General features: G+C 37.0%; 1 protein-coding gene across 3 annotated transcripts in view; it reads left to right on the forward strand.

The window, feature by feature from the left end:
* Cntnap5 (contactin associated protein family member 5) overlaps positions 1-20,113 on the forward strand; it is a 771,818-nt gene that overhangs the window by 196,875 nt on the left and 554,830 nt on the right. For all 3 annotated transcript variants that reach the window (XM_077798231.1, XM_026402894.2, XM_026402896.2), the window contains exon 3: positions 2,169-2,362. In XM_077798231.1, coding sequence (XP_077654357.1) covers positions 2,169-2,362 — 194 coding nt within the window. The remainder of the gene's footprint in view (positions 1-2,168; positions 2,363-20,113) is intronic.

A 20,113-nucleotide genomic window follows, 5' to 3' on the forward strand; every position in this document is an offset into this window, starting at 1 on the left:
TTGCCAAGGGTTCTAAACTTGCTAGTTCAGAGTTTCTTCAACTATACAGTATGGATATCGATATTTACTCATTTGGATACTGAGTAGGTATTGAAGGAGGCTAATCTGTAGTATCAAATAAATTCAAATGTGCAATGACTTAAACACCGGAGATGTTCAGTTCCTTTCCATGGTGTAGATCAGTGCAGCTATGTGCAAGTTCACAGATGCTTTCCGCCATATACCAGTAGAGGGATCCAGGTTCTTTCTTTCCTGTCATCTTACCAACATCTTGGATCTTGTAAATTGCCTCCATTGGTGGTGGGGAGGAGGAAGGGGCAAAAGCAGGCTGCCTAGAAGTGCCACATCTTATTCCCACTCATATTTCTATTATAACCCTATTAATATGGGAACTGAAAAATATTATTAGGCCATGCACCCAATACCGTCCTATTTCTACAGAAAGAAGAGAGATAAGTACTTTAATATCAGCAATTCCTGCTACTGTGTACATGTCTTGTAAAACACTTGACAAAATACAAAATCCACAGTAGGTGCTGAGTACTTTCCCTCCTTTTGCTTTTCCAGTATTTAAATATTTTTAGGGAGGATGAGAAAAACAAAAACAAAATATACTTTTATCAAATTAGATTCTGGAGGCCTAGCTATTTACTGAAAGGAAGTCAACCATGCCTTGTCACATTTGCCTTATGATTAGAATAAGTTCTACCATATGTCCTCTGTCTTCCTTGTCTGTATGTCCATCCCTGCCCACCGAGAGAATGTATTGCGGGCACATAGCTCAGAAAATCACTCAGTTGCCAAGAAGAGGCCCAAATGACCTCTCCTCCAATGCATGGAGGAAAACTAGACCAGACCATCATTAAAATGATTTCCAATGACAAAATTTCAAAGACAAATGAATTTATAAATGATTCCTCTAAATTAAAATTTTAATGAACTCTCTACCCTGATGTCTTGTGCAAAGTGGTTAACATGGGGGTTGGTTGGGGACCATCCCTATCTATGATATAAAACAATCTGAGATAGCTCCCCTCAGGCTTTAGAGTATTTGGGAAGTAGAAGTGCATATTGACTTCTTTGGGCTCACATAAAATGGAAACAGAAAACTGAAGACCACAAGTCTTCCAATTAAGTGAGAGTGCATATTGATCTTCTGCAAAGTTCAAGTGTGATGGATAATGAAATTCTGGAACAAAAAGCCTTCTGACATGTTAGACTATTCCTGTGTGTCCAGTACACTGAAATGCACGTGGGTCCCATACTTTCGGGCTCTCTCCTGTCTCTGAGGTTTGTGTGTGCTCTTCCTTCTGGTCTGGTTGATGCTTATTTAACTTCCCCCTTTATTTCTGGATGTGCTTGTGCCTTGCCTCAGATTTTAATATCTTTCAATATCTTTAGAAGGACTTTCTCATCATCTCCTGAGGCATTCTGTCCTCTGGGCTCCTACAGGAACTTGTATTTACCTTTTGGGAGGGGTTCTTTCACATTGTATTACACATTTTTGTTTCCATAATATCTACACACAAGAATAATAAGAATAAAGAAACTTCTAAAATGGGCAGCAAGAAATATAAAATATGGAAATATAAAAGATGTTCCTTTCTATCCGTTTTAAGTTAGTCTCTCTCCCTCCACCTTGCACCACCCAGGATGGTCCTGTTAACTCAAAAAACAAATGTGGTATGAATGAATGATGCCCCTCAAAGTCTTGATCAGTGTCCTTTTATCTTTGTATACGGGATACACATATCTGCTCTGTGTCTGGTCCATAGAAATCATTTGAAGAAAAGAACGGAAGAAGAGAAGGAAGGGAAGAGAGAAAGAAAAAAGATATCAGTCATAGAGAGAGGACCTAGGGCTAGTTTGTGTCAGGATAGAGTTTTAAGAAAGAAATAGGACAAACCCCTCTAGGAATTCATTAGATGGAAGCTATGATGACTGGCAGATACAGCATTCAAAATGAGTTTTAAGCCATAAGAGCTACAGGATGAAAATTTGTTGTAAAAATAGCAAGACAATAAATGCAGAGACAGGGAAGGGAAGGGCATGTTGAGGTGATGGCATCTTCATTGAACACCGTTTCATTGATCTTTGACAGTTGAAAGTTGTAGCTATGTGAGACGTGACTCCAACTCTCTCTCTTCATCTCTCTGATGCTGTTCCAGGAACTGGCGGCTGGTCCCCAGCAGATTCCAATGCTCAACAGTGGCTGCAGATGGACTTGGGAAACAGAGTGGAGATTACAGCCGTGGCCACGCAGGGAAGATACGGAAGCTCTGACTGGGTGACAAGTTATAGCCTGATGTTCAGTGACACAGGACGCAACTGGAAACAGTACAAGCAAGAAGACAGCATCTGGGTAGGACACTGTTTTCTCTCCCCACGAATAAAACTGAGATGTGCCGGTGGTAACCAGTGGGTGCTTCTGTCATTTTCCTATACCCAGATTGTTGGTGGCTTAATAAGCGTCAAGAGCCGATTCAGAAATAATTTGGTCATGAATCAGCCTTGACTCCAGTGTGGCTGTGTCGTTCCTGGGGAAACTGGGTGTCTGCTGTGCAGTTTACTGTGTTCTTCCATTTCTGGTAACTTCAATAATCCTCTGTCTGATTCTCAGTTCCTTCTTCTGTAATAGAGAAATACACCCACAAAGTCTGATTGTTAATGAGAGGGTATTTGTTTACTATTTATCTATTGTTTGTTTATTATGTACCATAATCCCTTGTAACAGCCTAATTGACTCGGTTAAGTCAGTTGGCCAAAATTACCCAATTTGTGCACTTTGGCCAAAGATTCTTAATTCTTGTTTGACTTTAAATCTCAGTGATGAACACTCTGGATCTAAGATTTGAAATCCACTCGAAAGGGTTAGAAATATGAAATAAATTGCACACTTTAGAATTATACTGAATTATAAACAATCTTCAGCTTAGAGAAGGAGTGTTTGCTCCAAGTTGCAAAGCAGAACTTTCTTCCCATCTCCTCAGCCTCACACTCTTGACCTCAGTATTTTTATGAGGCTGTCAGCAGATTGTAAGTGGAAAGGAACAAGGAGAGGCACAAAGAAAACTTGCCTGACTTTGGAAACTCTTACTCATGAATAAAACAGTGGGTTAGTCTATGCTGCTTTTAGTTTACTGGGGGGAAAAATCATCATTACTTTCTAAATCCATAAAAAATGTGAAGATTTAGCCATTGATAAAACAAACAACAAACAAACAAAAAACTCTTCCCTAATCAGAATCTTCCTCCTACTTGCCTCCCTGTGAAATCAATGACAACTAGAATTTTAAATTGCTGTCATTTTCATGTGCATGTTTCTGTATTAGCTCTACTTTTGGAAAAAAAAAATACTTTCTGTTTTGGATTCACTATTATTTGCCAATTGCCAGGCGTTCACCACTCCAGGTTCTAATTGAACATAGTAGTAAATTAACGATTAAGATTGATCATAGCAGAATCTTGAGAACATTACTATTGCCATTTTTTTATCGTTACTAGTATATGAAGTTGTAATATTCATAGAAGGCATGGGTTTTCTTCAGTCTTAAAAATAGTTTTTTGAAGATCCTTTTTTTCATTTCAGTGTTGAAGTCACCATAATCTTACAAATTTCTGTTTGATTTTGTTTTTAGTTTGAACTGAGAAATGAGCACACCTTCAATTTTGAGGAGCAATTTTAAGATTTTATGTTGACTTTAGAGGGACAAATAGATGTGGGGTTATTTATTTTCTCTGGCATTTTCAATCAGAACCGGTTGTTTTTCAGATGGAGCTGCAGTTTTTGAGTTATCTAGTCTCAATTTTTTTTTTAAACTCCAAGTTTCATTTTCTTCAGAACCAAATGACCTGCTTTCAGCCTACTCTGGATCACGATGTATTTCAAGGGATGACAATTTCTCTGGGCTTGGGGACAGCTGGCACAAGGTCTCTTACATGTCCATGCTCCTATTAGTTACTTGTGTTTCCAAGTAATTTCAACTCCTTAAAGACAGAAGTCTCTCTTTCATGTTTCTATACAGGCCCTGGGCCTGATTTTAGTGGACATATGTGGCTCATTTTAGCAAGGTTATTAGAACTGCAGAATGACTAAGACTCTTAGAATTGGAGACGGGGTAGAAGGAGGAGACTATCCCATCCTATACTTCATACCCCAAACAGCTTCAACATTGCTGAATAGGTAAAGGATGCCGGGCAACAGGGAAAGAGAGGTACAAGATCCTGTGTGCAGCAAGACAGAGAATTCCAGTTGCAGCATCCCCAGAGATGTTCACAATGCCTGCAGGGCACTTAGGAAACAGGCAGCTTTAGGACCACCTTGTCAGCTGCAAACACTAGGAGGAGTGGTGATTCCAGAAGAGGTTATCACAATTTCCAGTTTAAAGTATAAAATACAGTGACATTTGGCAGGAACACCATAAGTCATGGTATCTGCAAAAAAATGGGTGTCCACTTATACTAACACTAGGAAAACTAACAACCATTACATCAATGACATGTAACGTTTACACACTAATGTGTGTGTGTGTGTGTGTGTGTGTGTGTATGTGAATATGTGATTCTATAAACTCTGGTGATTTGCTCTTCATATCTCCAATGATAAGGGGCTTGTCATCACAGTGATCAATCCAAGCTCAAAAATGGCGGCACCATGATTCAAAACTAAGATTTATTCTTAAATATATCTGTAGTTTGTTTATTCTTTACCCCAATTGATTTTTTTAAATTTCATATATTCATGTATATAAATTTATGTATATATATACATATATATACATATTAATCTCTCTCACTTTAATTGTTACCCTTGTAAGCACTAATCTTTGAGATAATATTAAATATAACTGTTTAATTTACACAGTGCTGAATATAAAAATGAGAAAACAGGCTGGGGTAAGTAGCTCAGTGGTAAAGTGCTTGTCTAGTATGTGTGAGGCACTGGGTTTGACCCTAAGCACAACATTAATAAAATAAAATAAAAAATAAAATAAAGTTATTATATCCATCTACAACTAAAAATATTTTTTAAGTGAGAAAACACCATTAACAGATAACTGTGTTTGTGAATGTTGTCAATGTTGTCTAAAGTGTCTGAAACTGTTTAGCAGCATCTATTGAATCCAGATTGAGGATGTTTTACAAACGTTTCACAAATATATGTAAAATCTGCTTTGTGACTAATGCTCATTGATACTTGTTTCAGACGATGCTGTTGCATAAAAGAGATTACAGTTTTTCTTTTTACTTTTTGTTTTCAACTTAGAAGGCTATGGATTCACAAAAGCTTAGCCTTATAAGCAAAGTAAAAGCAACAGCCAAACAAGAGGTTTAGGTAAAGCTGTCTAAATGGTTTCAGTTTAACTTTTCAGAGAAAAAGCCAAGACTTGAAAACATCAATAACAAGTACAAACTTAATTAAGGAGAGTATACCAAGGAGATAATCTCTTGAACACATATTTTCACTTGGTCTTTTTCAGAGCCTCAAGTTTTCGATGTGAGTTTATAATGCTTTTTAAAAATGATTTATCAAATAATACAAATACAGCACATTTTGTAAATAGTACATCAATTTGCCAAACCTTGAAAATTTTATTTTATTTTACAAAGTTCATTTCAGGACAGGAATCTTTAAAAAAAATACTTTTCCTACATATAGTAACAAATCTTCATGCCCTGATAATTCAATTGGGAGAGTTTCTGATTTGGCACTAAATGAAATGTTTATGAATAAGACCAACAAGCAGTTGTTTAATGATGTACCATGATACATGAACAAGCCAGAGTTCCTGCCTCACTGAATAATCAGGCATCATGTGTCACATAAACAAACTTAGCAGATCAAAAATTTCTTCCTGTTTGGTGTGAAGATATTTTGAAGCAAGATAGATAATAAAATTCTAACTCCAAGAAGCAATGTAAATCTTTTGTTTGGTAATGTGGAAAATTTTATTTGGAATTAAGAGAACCTCTTAATTAAATCCTCCCAGACCACTTCCTGTCTCCATTCACCTTGAAATCTACATCACAAGAAACACGTACTGCTCTTGTTATACATATGTACACATATAGGTAACTTTTCCTTCCTGAGTTCTTTGTGTTTCAAGTGTCCAGACCCTTCATGAATCCCTGTAGGGGTCCTACATACAAAGAAGGGTATGTGAAAACTCCTTCCCCTCTCTGAGCATTGACACTTTATTTTTTAGCACTTATCAGTCTTAAATTTCGAACACTTATTTTATAATAGTCAAACTATTGAGATCCCCTTCTCAATCAAGTTTAGCATTCAGGTTTTTATTGAGGTATAATAAATATCATCATATTCACTTTTCCAGCCTCCTTAATATATGTATCAAAAAACTCACATAAAATGTCTCTATCCTACTTAGAGACTTCCATGTTATCTAAAAACTTACACTCTCTCTCTTTTTTTTTTGTATATATACAAACTTAACACAAAATAGATATTGAAGGCAAATTTTGAGAAACCTGAACTTTCAAATTTCTCTTTTGCCCAATAATTTGCCTTTCTAAGTACAATCTCATAATATCAGTGGCAAAGTTAGTCCTGTATTTGTAAAACAATTTACTTTATTTGACTTGTGCAATTATAATCTGATAAACCCCTTTAAGTTACTGATTAGAAGCAAACATTTGATGCTGGTAGATTCCTCTGAATTGACAGTGAAGATATTAGCTGATTCTGTTTTACTGACGTATCCACTTCTGTCTTCCTAGTCTCCATTTAATTAGTCACTTTCAAGCAGTCTGTGCGGATGCAAGCCCATATTCTAATCTTCCCTATGTGATAACATGGAGAATCATGAGTGAGAGATGCAATGATCATAGTGACATGGGACACTGGGGAAGGAAAAGAAGTTAAAGAGTTGTGTCCATGCAAGGCTGGTACTTATATAGGAAATGATAGCATCTCAGAATTCAACATTTAAACATTCATAGTGAATTCTTTTGCTTCTTTTGAGTGTCTGTATCCTGGGATTCTGAATGTATTGCTACAGTTCCTCTTTATCTGACACTCAATAAAGGTAGGCACTCAGCTAAGATCATGAAGGAGATTAGTTAAGTTTCTTCTGTGGTCCTAATGAGTTGCTTTTATTTTACAGAAGAAGAAAATGAGGTTTCAAGAGGTCAAGATCTCAGCCCATGTCTCATAAGTAGTGAAGTGATGGGGCCAATTTACAACCCTAGCTCTGTCTGTCCATAAAGCCTAAGCAATTAAATTACTATATGATATTTCAGCCATTGTTGAAAACATGACAATTGTCAACCCATATTCTCTTATAAAGGAGATGGAACAACCTGAACTGAGATTCAGAACACATTCTGCTCCATCATAATCTAAGCCAAAATGGAAACTGAAGGCCACCCTGGACTAACTGACATGATGACTTCATGGGAAGACCTGGCGAGCAAAGAGATACCTAGAATGGAACCCCAGTTGGTTTCTCACACAATGTGGACACAAAAATGTTTCATTATCATCTCCTACAGAATGGTTCTTTGCTTCTCTTCATAACAAGGATGTTTATCCCTTCCCCTCTCTGCCATAATTCCCCTACTACCAGAAAAGCTGTTCCCCTCCAGCCCAGTGTCCCAACATACACAACAGCATTCCATATGGCTGATTTTTAACCCTACACTAGCACTTTATATAAGATCTTGTATTTTATTAATGCCCAGTTTGCCTCTCCCCAAACAAGACCCATCAAGTCCTATACCATGGAATCTTTTGGCCTATGCAATATGATGGCCTCTGATCTCTTGTAGCTCTCTGGAGTCTGTCAACAGAGAGGGCCTGCATATTCCCACACAGAGGTCAATTGAAAGAATGGATTATACATTTTAGTCATCAGTTCCCCGATTTCATCCTTGAGTGACTTCCAAATTCTCTGGGAGATGCTCTCCTATCTTCGTGATTTATACACATTTATTCTGCCAATTTAGCTTAGAACTTCCTGAGTATTGATCACTGTTTGATATAGTATTTTAAGCCTACCAATTTCAGAAAACAATTTGAGAGAGAGAATCTCATTACCATCAACATATATCTTTTAAGCTCTCATTATACGCCAAGCACCGCACTAGTTGCTGGGCATACTAAGGGACTTAAGATGTGGTCCCTTCCTCCCCTGAATGCATAGGATGATTAATGAGAGAAATAAATGACATTTCGACACAGCATGTGCTTATGTGAATAGTGCTGATGGCAGTTCACATGTGCAAAGCTGTTGGAGAGGGTGTGCCTGGGAGTGCATGACTGGCAAGGACTTAGATGAGTTTAATGGGCAGGGACCATGTTTAAGTTTCTTTGGTTTCTCAGCAGTTACAGAGTGTTTTATGCCTAATACAAATTCAGTCCATGTAAGAAGACAGGAAAATAAAATGATAGGAAGGGAGAAACATTCACAGCAAGAAAAAAAAATAGTATAAGAAGCCCTACAGGAAGACATCAAATTGCATTTGAAACACAAAGAAATAATAAATTCAGATACAAGATTTCCCTGACCAGTAATACAAGATAAATCTGAAGAGAGAGACTTGACAGAATGTATATACCAGTACCATCTTTTTTAAGCTATCATCTAAGAGTGTTGTGTCATTTGTTAGCCATTTTGTTTTAACACTTTGTTGGTTGATAACAAAGGCTACATGTAGGAATCTGCATATTAAATATATTTGCCATGATTTTGTTAATAGCCCTCTCATTTGTTCTTTCACACATATAAACTTTTAAAACAGAGATTAATTAATAGTTGGACTTAATTAAAAGCTCAATAAGAACTTAGCATACAGAGGATCTAACTTCAGATTTAATGGAGTCCTCCAGTACAAAAGTAATTTATCACCATGTGACAAACCAACAGAAAATAGGGTCAGAGGGAAACACAGAGGCTTTTGATTAAGGCCAGCTTCCAGTTGCACTAGCAATGGCTTCATCGACCTTGGAAACGTAACTTAGCCTCTCTATATTGACATTTTCTTCCCTTTTAGGGAAGGTGTATATCTAGAATCTTCCAGATCCATTACACAAGTTCTTCTATACTGCCTTGCTTAGACTTCTTGGTTATGGACCATCCTGTGTGTACAGTGGAAAATACATGGAGATGAAGTTTGGACTTCTCTATGGAACCAGTTTAAGACAATCCAGTAAAGACCCTCAAAGCCCAGTATTCTTCTTGAGTTGCCTCAGTGGTTCTGTCCTTAGTTCTTTGGCTGACCTTAGACAGTCTTATTGCTGGATGAAACACCAAAGAAAGAAGGAAGAGAGAACAACTCTCCAATGAGCACTGGGAAAGCAACAGCTGGTCTTTGCCCCAGCATCAGCAGGTTTCTCTCCAGCCCTCTGGTTCCACACTTAGCCTTAGAAACTTCCTCACTGAGGCCCATCTGTTTCCCCATCTTAATGTGAGAATTTGCTGAGAGGTTTCAGAGAACTTCCCCACAAGGGGTCTATTCCTTTTAAGGAGAAAATGCTCTCATACATTTTCACATGTGGCATTTAAACACATCCCATGGACAGGGAGTCAACATGCAGTCTTCAGGATTAATATTCATATGGACACTTTCTAGGCAAGAACAGATGTTTGCAGTCCCCTATAAACTGGTTGCATTTGTAATGGGATAGGATCCAGCAGCTGATATCAAAGTAAGAAGGATGATCTGCTTAAAATTAATTCTCCTAAATCCACTGCTATTAAATTAATCTTATTGTTAAGGTATTTAGTGATTCACAGGAAACTCTACTTATAATTGTATTTGCAATATGTATAAACCTGTGAGCATTTGGAGACACCCACCTTTGATTAGGAGAAATCAGAGTTAATATTTCAAATTTGACATGCAGAAGCATTAGTTTCCTTTGGGTTTTTAGAATCTAAATGTATTGAATTATGTTAGATATAAAGAATGAGGAAAAGATCTTTTAAACTATCCTTTATTCACTGAATTTTTAACTATTGTGCAAATTGTGTTTCATTGTTGTTGTTTCCTTCCATATGTTATCTCAGCTTTGAAGTCTAACAGAGATTCTGTGACTCTGATAGATTACTAAATCCCTAGGAGGTGCATTTTCCTCCTTTGAAAAGGGAGTATAATGGGGATGCTAATCCATGTGATCTATAAAGGGGAGATTCTCAAAAAATGAACATGCATCAAAATGTCCCAGAGGGCTTGTTAAGACACAGCTTGCTGGGCCCCACCTGCAGAACTTCTGATCCTGTGGGTCTGGGGCAGGATGAAAGTTTGCATTTCTAATAAAATCCCAGGTGGCATGATGCTGGGGCTTCTAGTTGGGACGTCAGTTTAAGAACCATTGTTTGAACTTCAAATTGGAGGAGTTAAGCACAGACTAAAACAACAAGGGCTATTATGGCTGTTAAAGGTGGGTGCAGGTGGGACACCTGGTGAAGATACCCAGAGAATGACAGCTGTCAGAGATTGCTTTCTTTTGAGGTTTGTATATAATGAAGAAGGGAAGCTTAATAAGTCAGCAGTTTTTAATAAACTAAATGCTCAGTGGAGAAGGTAAGATGTCCTTGTGGTTACAGACTAAGATAGTTACCCAAAACAGGCTCATTAAAGACAATTAGCTCAGAGTCCTAGTACTAGACCAGAGAGGTAGAAGAAGCACCTGAGGGAGTTGCTGACGCCTAAAGAATAAAACTCTATGCCCAATCTGAAGCCCCAGGTGTCTACTGGGCTCTAGCCAGATGGAAAGAGTCCAGGCTTTGCAGAAAACTTAGGAGCCAAAGAGTCTCTCCAGCATAAAAAAAAAAAAAGTTCAAAGAAAAACAATCTTTAATAAATTTATTAAATTCATTGTCACAACACGGCAATTGATATTAAGGAAAAAACACAACATGGTAACAAGTTTCTGACTGTTATCTAGGAGTTCCAGTTTTGTTTGCCTAATGTTAGTTGGAAATAAAGTTAACTAATATATACTAATAAAAGGAGAAAGGCCAAACAAAATAAGGTGAGCAAAGTGGATAATTTGTTTCACATACCTGAGGGATTGCAACTGTTCATATAGGAGATTGTCCTTCCCACTGCTATCAACAAAGGGAGCCGCCATGGTAGATCCTGAATTATGCCACTGCATCTCACATCTTACACTTGCCTTCAGAATAATTCTTTGATTTAGTGTTTCGAGACTTTTTCCAGAAATTTTCCCCTCACACAAAAATATTACTAGAACAGGGAAGGAGCCCTAAGAATGGAGAGAACGTTATTTTCACTAATGAACATCATAGGTGCTTTTTGTTTGGGAAGGGACTTGTACTTAAAAAAACTATCCCTGAGAATCATACACCTCTAACATCCTGTCTTATCTGATTGTAATTTAGGGTATCAAACATCTGCTAAGCTCATTCTGCATGCAATAAATTAGGGAGGCTTTAAAAGTAGATGTAGACATCTCTCCCACAACAGGTAAGATAGATGCATGGAAAGGTGTTCGATGAGACTATGTCCAGATGCGCATACAGGTGAAAGTATGAAGTTTCTGACTTGTTGGTAGAGTTAAGTGCTATAATTCTTTTCCAGAAGTGATTTTGACTTTGACATGTTTCAAGTTTCGTCCAGTCTTCCTTCCTCTATGGCATGTTACAATAAGAGATGATCAGAGTTCCAATAACAGATGGTGAAACAGAGTACAAGGCATGGATAAGGGCTAGGGAAGTAAACATGTGCACGTTAGTGCTTTGTTCTAGTCTACACAGTGAGTCCACTATCCACAGATATGGACAATCTGAGTGTAGGAGAGAGAAAGGAAAACACTTTGCTGGTGGAGACATCCATGATCCACATCCATGTTACTCCAAAGAGGTGAAACTTTTCTTCCTTTTGCTTTCATGCCTTGGTCTCCCCAATCTTTCTCAACTTGTGTGTGGTTCTGTGAGATGTTATGTTGTGTTTCAGACATTATGTCCATATGACTTCTATAGGAATGTGAGAATTTATGAAGGTGATTATAGGAGTGGCATCTTAAGCCAACTTAATGAATAGATAATTTAAAGGGACAACAAGTGCTTGCTCAATAGCTCTGCTTGCAGACCAAACCCTGGAAACCCCTTCCACCAAGCTGGCTGGTCCAAAACTGCTCTCACACAGAAATACCTGGCTGCATTGGTACTATAGGTATGCACATGCAAGTACGCTTCTGGTGATGACAGCGATGGTCAACCACTCTTCCCTGCTCAGTCCATGCCACCTTCCCTCTGAGATGTACCTAGGGAGAAGCAGGTGACTAGGAAGACCTGACTTAGAGCTTATGCTTCTTTATACACCTCCTCTTATTCCACATAACATGGTGGAGGTTTTTTTTTTTTTTAATGGATTTGTCACTTAATGAATAATTTCTGAAACAATTAGATGACAACTCAATAAATGGCTTTGTCAATTTTCTGTAATGGAAAGCCAAATTATCAGGTGAGAAAATGCAAAATCTTTCTTTGCATGACATCATAGAGAGGTTTTAAAAATAACTGCAAAGGGCTGGGGATGTGGCTCAAGCGGTAGCGCGCTCACCTCGCATGCGTGCGGCCCGGGTTCGATCCTCAGCACCACGTAAGATGTTGTGTCCACCGAGAACTAAAAAATAAATAAATAAATAAATAAAAATATTTAAAAATTCTCTCTCTCTCTCTCTCTCTCTCTCTCTCTCCTCTCTCACTCTATCTTAAAAAAAATAACTGCAAAGTTACAAAAAAAATTTGAGGACTCTAAGTTTGAAAAATCAATAGGAATTCATCAAAACCAATTTTCCTGGAAACTTGAAATCATACATTTGGCTTTATTTAATGTGAGGATGTTAATGAAAACTTTGTTTTTAGAATGTGATCCTAGTATTTAAGCTAAAGTGGATATATTACCTTAATGTGTATGTGTGTGTGTGTGTGTGTATATATATATATATATATATATACGTACATTTTAGTATTAAAGATACAAATGTATATAGTTAAATTATATGCATTCATATTGATAAATTTAAATATATTTGTATATATTTAAATAAATTCTAATAATATATAAGTTCTGTGTGTGTATATATACATATGTATCATTAAATTTCATCATGTTTCATCTTGATTTCTCATTAACTATAAATCTGTTCTTTCAAAAAAGTTTTTAGCTATTAAAATGTTTTGAAATTTTTGAGTCCATTTATTTTGTATTAAAAATCTTGATCTTATAATTAAATATCACAATAATGGTAGCATACGTGATGCCAAATTACTGCAAGTTTGTGCTATTCCCTGCCAGTGTCTTAATGAAGTGCAGAAATGAAAGAGAGACAACACAACAATTTCTGTTTTCTCCACTCCTAACTCCATGGACACAGACAATTCTCAGTCAGGTTTAAGGAGGCAACATTTGCCATGGGAGTTACATGAAAACTTCATGAATTAATTCCTCTGTACATTAGATTTATGTTAATAAGGACATGCAGAGCCAGGCAATGTGGTGCATGCCTGTAATCCCAGCGGCTCCAGAGGCTAAGACAGGAGAATCACAAGTTCAAAGCCAGTCTCAGGGATAGAAAGGTGCTAAGCAACTCAGTAAGACCTTATCTTTATGTAAAAGTACCAAATATATCTGTGGATGTGGCTCAGTAGTTTAGTGTCCTTGAGTTCAATGCCTGGTACTAAAAAAAGAAGAAAAAAAGGACATGTGGAGTTGATTTATCCATGAATAAGAAGGATTATTTCATAGAATTGAAAATGAGTCTTGCTATTTTTTTTTTTTTCTTAAATCCACCTTTTTAAAGCCTGTTATAAACCATGGCGCTAGTAATATATACTAAGCATCTACTATGAGTCACATTTGTGCTAAATACTTTTCTAAGATCTGTCCTGCAAAGGAGAGATTACCCCCATTTAAAGGTGGTCAATAGGGTTCCTGGAGTTAATCACAAGCCTTGCTTCAGGAAGAGTAGCAGGGCTGTAATTTCAGTTGGAGGCAGTTGAACTTCTAGCCTTTGTCTCGGGCTACACAAGACACAATCATAATAAACAAGACAGTTCCTTACTTGCAAATACAGATGTGCCAGCAACCTTACTTTAAAACATAATAACAACAATTCTTGGACACAATCATAATTTTTCTCTTCCTCTAATCAGTATACCCCTGATAAAGGAACATATTAAGTGTTTGTTGATTGTATTGCTCTGGTGTTTAATGACTTATGTGATTTTCTCATTTAAACAAGAAAACAGTAGACAAAGAAAATAAATTAATGTGTTTCGGCATAATTGGATACTACTTATGCTTGTTGGACTCATAAGCATAGCAGGTTCTGAATTATTTTCAGTTTGAACTACCTTTGTTTATTCAACAATAAATACAATGCTCTTGGTAACCTATGACTGTACCCCAGGGATTTAGATAAGAAGATGAGGGGAAGGGAGGATTTTTTTATTCAAACCAGAGGAGGATTATATTGTTTCATTTGAAACTCTTTTAATTTAAGTGTACTTAATAAAACTCTCCTTTATGAGCGGATTTGGAGCATGAACTTTGGATTTAGGCAAATCTGAGTTTGAATCTCTGCTTTGTACTAATCATATAGCTCCAAGCAGCATTTTGTATCTCTGATTCTCAGAGTTCACATCTGTACAATGTTTATAAAAGCTCCAACAGAGTACTATAAAAATTCATTGAGGTGATCTATGTAGACTTCCAATGTCCCTAATATATAAGAAGTACTCAAATGAACAGTATTTGAATCTCAACTTGAAATAAAGAATGAATGCTGACCAAAACTGTGTCAGAATCTCAAAAGGCAGCTTTCTTCCCTTAAATGTAAGATGTCAAGTACCTTAAAATTAACACAGCTTATGTTCTAGGGTATATTTTGCTAGGCCAGTGGCATTTGCAAATTCCAGAGGCTATGGCCTGCAGGTACCTGCTGATAAATGAAGAGGGTAGGGCCCTTATGAATAGATGAGCATTTCCCTGTTGGGGTGGTGCTGCTTTTCTTGCTCCCAGGATGGATGAAGCATCTGCCATTCTGTGGGTGGACAGGAGTTACTAAGAAACATGCCAGGAAATGTAAGTGGGTTTGTAAACAAGGTAACCCACCTGGAGGGCCAGGAATTTAACAATGAGCAGATTTGAAGCTTCTGGCGTTTTGTTTAAGTCAGTTCTCAGGAAAATCATTTGAGCATAGCTTTACAATGAGAGCTGGGGACTTGGTTGAGGAAAGGATGTTATGTTGGGCATCTTGCTGGAGGCCTAGAATCTGAGGAATCATTTATCTACATCCCTTCTTGAAACACTAGGTAACAGCAGAGCTGTTGTGCATTTGTTTCAGAATGGACTGGCTAGGTGGTCAAAAGAAGTGACTCAAAATAATGATTTTTTTGACTGATTTCTGGAAGCACAAGGCTGTTTGCAATTTGTTTCCCTGTGGACACAGGTTCCTTCTCTTTTCACCAAAGATATCATCTAACAAAGATTCCCATAGAAGGAAACATGTTGTTACTCAAAGGCTTAGGTAGCACCAGGTTTTAGACCAAACTGTAGATGATAGATATTCTCCCCCGCCCCCTTAACCCCCACCAGAAAAAGGCTAGGTAGCAAGGAGAACCCAGTGAAGAACAGATTATGGACCTAGATGGGAACAGGAATGAGGTCTAAGAAAGATCTTAAATTGTTGAAGGCACCTACTTCAAACTCATCCCTATTTGATGAAACTTAAAGAACCCTCTATGAGAGGTATGAGAAACAAGTGATAAGGGATTTGAAAAAAGAAGATGTACCCCAGTCCCCTTTTTTTTTTATTTTCAAAGTCACCATATCTCTTTGAGCCTCTAATACTGAATCTTATTCAAATGAACAAATTCATTGGAAGTACATAGCTTTTATTCAGTAAATGCTGGTTTTTAATAATTAAAAGCCATGTCATTTTCAATGAATCGTAGATATTGTGACAAGTCTTAAAATTGAGTGGTGGAAAAAGGACATGTAACATCATTTAACTGCCCAGAAATTAATAGAAATGCCATCAAATTGACTGAAACACAGGACTTAATGTATTGGGGACATAAGATATCAGTCAATAGATTTATTGACTGATGAATCTTCTGAGTTTACTCAGCAAAATACCATGCTGGTACCTATCCTTCTAGTGTAACTAGTAATAGAGTCAATTTTTTTTTTGCTTTAAAAAATGTGTTGATTTTTATAATAAATTATGTGATCAATGTCCTGCTAGGGGCAATCAATTCAGAGTGAGAAAATTATAATTAACTCAGCAAGAAAACAAATTAAGGAAGACCATTACCTTTTGAATATGTGTGACTTGAGGATGGGTAATGATATTAGTTGATGCTGGATGTTCCTTAACTGATGTTAACTCAGGAGATGGTGAGTATTCTTTAAGTTTAAAGTTTAAGCATGCTGTAGATGACACTTTGGTTGTAAGCCTCGAATGATTGTACAAGTTCATGGTCTTTAGGAATTTAGATGACTTAGAGTTTGCAATAATGTTGTAAATAAAGAAACCCTAATATCTAAGTAATTCCTTGCAGAAGGCTTGTGAAGATAAACAATCAGGGGCTTACCTGCCTCAAGAAATTTTTATTAAAGACACATTAGTCTATTTTGAGGACAGATAGTCTATAATGTAAAGCAGAAAACAAGAGAAGATTCACAAAGTCACTCTTATTCAATGGAAGTCTAGTTAGAAACTGTAAGATTAAACTCTTTTTCTTTTGGTCACTTTTGAACTTATACACGGATAGATTGGCTAAGGAAAATTGAAGAGTGCTCTTATAAAATTCACATACACCTGAAACTTCAGTGATGCTATTTGGAAATAGGAGTTTGTTGATGTGATTAGTTAATCATAAGGTGAACTCACTCTGGAATTAGAGCAGGCTCTAAGTCCCATCACTGATGTCTGTATCAAAAGTGGTTATGATGCAGACTCACAGAGGAAAGATCATATTTAAAAAAAGAGGCAAAGATTGGAGTAATGTGTCTACAAGCCAAGGAACCCCCAAAAGTGCTGGGAGCCATGGAATTTAGGAAGAGGCGAGGACAGATTGATAACCTGAACTTTAAGAAAGCCCCTGGCTCTCCTAGTGCATCAATTTTGTATTCCTGACCTCCAGAATTAGGAAAAAAATTTTTTTTTTATTTGAAGGCATCCAGCTTGTGGAAATTTGTTATGACAACCCTAGGAAGCTAATACATTGTGTATTTATCATTTTGTGGCATCTGCTATGACTTCACACATGACTCTGAGCTTCTCTGCTGGATTGTGGGTAGCAGTCCAAATACAATTCCTCCAGGGCACCCAGCACAGTGAGGGACACTGCTGGTCCATTATACCTACAACTGGATGAGCATTTTTATGGTTCTTCATCTTTAAGATTTTGCTTTTGGTGACACCTTTGTCTAGAGTTCTCCTTCAATCTCCCTATTCTTCTCCAACACACACACACACACACACACACACACACACACACACACACATCTCCACTTTTGGAAATTCTCTTTCTTCTTTTAAGATCCAGTTTTATCCAATCCCAGGTCCACAACCACATTCTACAGACTCAATTACATAAAGTAGAAGTGATCTCTTGCACATCTCTGCTCCCTTTCCATTTCATATTGGCCCATCTGCTAGGACTTGGAGAAATTCTTCACTGTGTTTTGTTATAATCCCTCCAAACGTTGCTCCATGTGAACCAATCTTGACCATGAAACTAAACAGAGTGATCTTGAAAAATCCAGCCCAATCTCATTTTTATCTCCATTTCTCTACTTTGCCTGGTACAAAGTAAATGTTCAATAGTAATTTGTTGACTATTTGCCCTGGCTGTCTCATTCCACAGTGATAAAACTGAAATGTTCTCTAAAATTACTTTTCCATCATTATAAATTTGACTTGAAAGCCATGCAATTGATGCATTTGCTGGGGATTATCTTTTGCCCATAGCTCATTAAAGCTGCCCTCATATAGCACAAATATTCATAGGAACAGAGAAATGTTAGCCCCCCAAGTGAGAAAGTGGCGCATACAAATGTCTGGCTGTAAGACAATACCTCAAGAAATACAGATCATGAGATGACTCTACTGGGTTGTTACAGATTCAGGGTACAGGCAGTGAATGAGCTGACTTTGAGAAGGCAGTCGCCAGTCATCAGGGGAAAAAAGAGGGTGCATCCCTCATTGATTTCTTTTGAGAGAACAATTTTCAAGGATTGCCAACATAATATTGCCCCTAGAATGTGCTCTGTAAATTACCAAAGATTATCAAACAAGCATTTCAAAACAATAATTTTTGAAATGATGATTCAGTGGAAGAAATCAAGACTGTGAATATGTGGCATAAAAAGGTGACAAAGTTGCTTTTGAGCAAAAGGGGCAAATATGAAACCACATTATCATGCTTCATTGTGTATTTTAGCCGGAAAGTACCTTCTCTCACCCTTTATATTTAGAGAATATGAAAAAATGTGCATATTTAAAAGCACAAGTTCAAACTGGGGCCATCTTTGCACTGTGTTACAAGAAGAAATTAGACCTTTGGTTGAAATCCAATACTTCTGGAGAATATGAGTTTGTGACAGTGCTATAATGGTGTTTCACTTAAAAGTAATCCAGTAGGGCTCAGGATATAGCTCATTGTTAGAGCACTTGCCTAGCATGCATGAGGCCCTGGGTTCCATCTCCAGCACAAGAAGGAAGGGATGCAGGTAGACAGACAAACAGTAAGTAAGCAATCCACTAGACAAAATGCAACATTTTTGCAGAGAACATTTCATTGCACTTGCATTTAAAGACTCACATAACTTCCTACAATACTATAAACATGCATCAGTGGTCATATGACATTTTAAATGATTTCATTATTCAAACAGTTTTAATAATTTTAAAAATAATTTTAAATGCATATATCATTATCTAATAATACTCTCAAATATCATAGCTTAATATGCTTTAAGAAGGAAACATTTTGGATGAGACAAGTAAGTTCTTAGCTGTAAAAGGAAAGGTTAACTCATTCTCAGACAGAGAAAAAAGCTATTTACTAAATCCCAATGCAAAAAACATAGAATTCTTTGCCTGAAGATTTTGTTTCAGGTAATATATTACATATCATACATGTGAATTCATGCACCGACTCACACACACACACACACACACACACACATAAATGGAATAGAATTTTCATATTGTAAGTGATTTTTACAAATGACTATATTTACCAAAGAATTACTCCCTTTCATTTTGTCATTTTGAAAATATTGTTAGAGTTAAAGTTCTATCTTAATACTTATTTTTTCCTGTGATTACATCTCAAATTTCATAATAAAATCAGCAAGGGCAAAATGTTCAATGTATCAGAAATATCTTTATGGCAATTTACAAATGAAATAATTATTATGAATAGTAATGCACAACAATACTAAGATCCATAGGGCATATTCATCTGATGAGTCAGTTCATCTAATAACTGACAAGATGGTGAGATTCCTATGTTGGGACTCATTAAAATATAGAGGCCTGTAAAATACAGATATTCTCCCTGCATAAAACCTTTCAGTGCATTCCTCCCCACTCAAACTTCCAACAGTCTTTAGTGCCCAAAACATTAATCATCTTCATATTCTTCCTCATGAAAAGGACATATCATAGGATGGTATTAATCTTTGTTGACTCTCTCCCCCCAAAACAGTGATTTTTTAAAGGAGACAGGAACTATACTTTATGTAAAAATAGCAATAATCATTAATGATAATGATGCTAAAAAGTAGTCACAGCAGTGGCAATAACATTTTTAGATCTCCTGACCCCAGCTCCATACAGCAATCCACCTCATTAACTTCTGAGCTCCCAGAATCCAGGTAGATGGAGGAAAGAAGCCTCCTCTTCAGAAGGTATTTCACCAGCAGGTTACCTGCCACAGTTTTTGCCTTGTAGCCAGGTTATTCTATACTTGGGAGCAATAGGCAAGATGCTATTTCTGCAGTGGCAAATCCTTTTTCTTCCTTGGTTTTCAAAAGCTGAGGCTGATCAGGTACTAGTCCTCATGCGCTTGAATAAAGAAAACCTGTTGCCTGTGTAGCTGGAGGG

This window comes from Urocitellus parryii, chromosome 1 (genome assembly GCF_045843805.1).
Source record: "Urocitellus parryii isolate mUroPar1 chromosome 1, mUroPar1.hap1, whole genome shotgun sequence".
Classification (NCBI taxonomy): domain Eukaryota; kingdom Metazoa; phylum Chordata; class Mammalia; order Rodentia; family Sciuridae; genus Urocitellus; species Urocitellus parryii.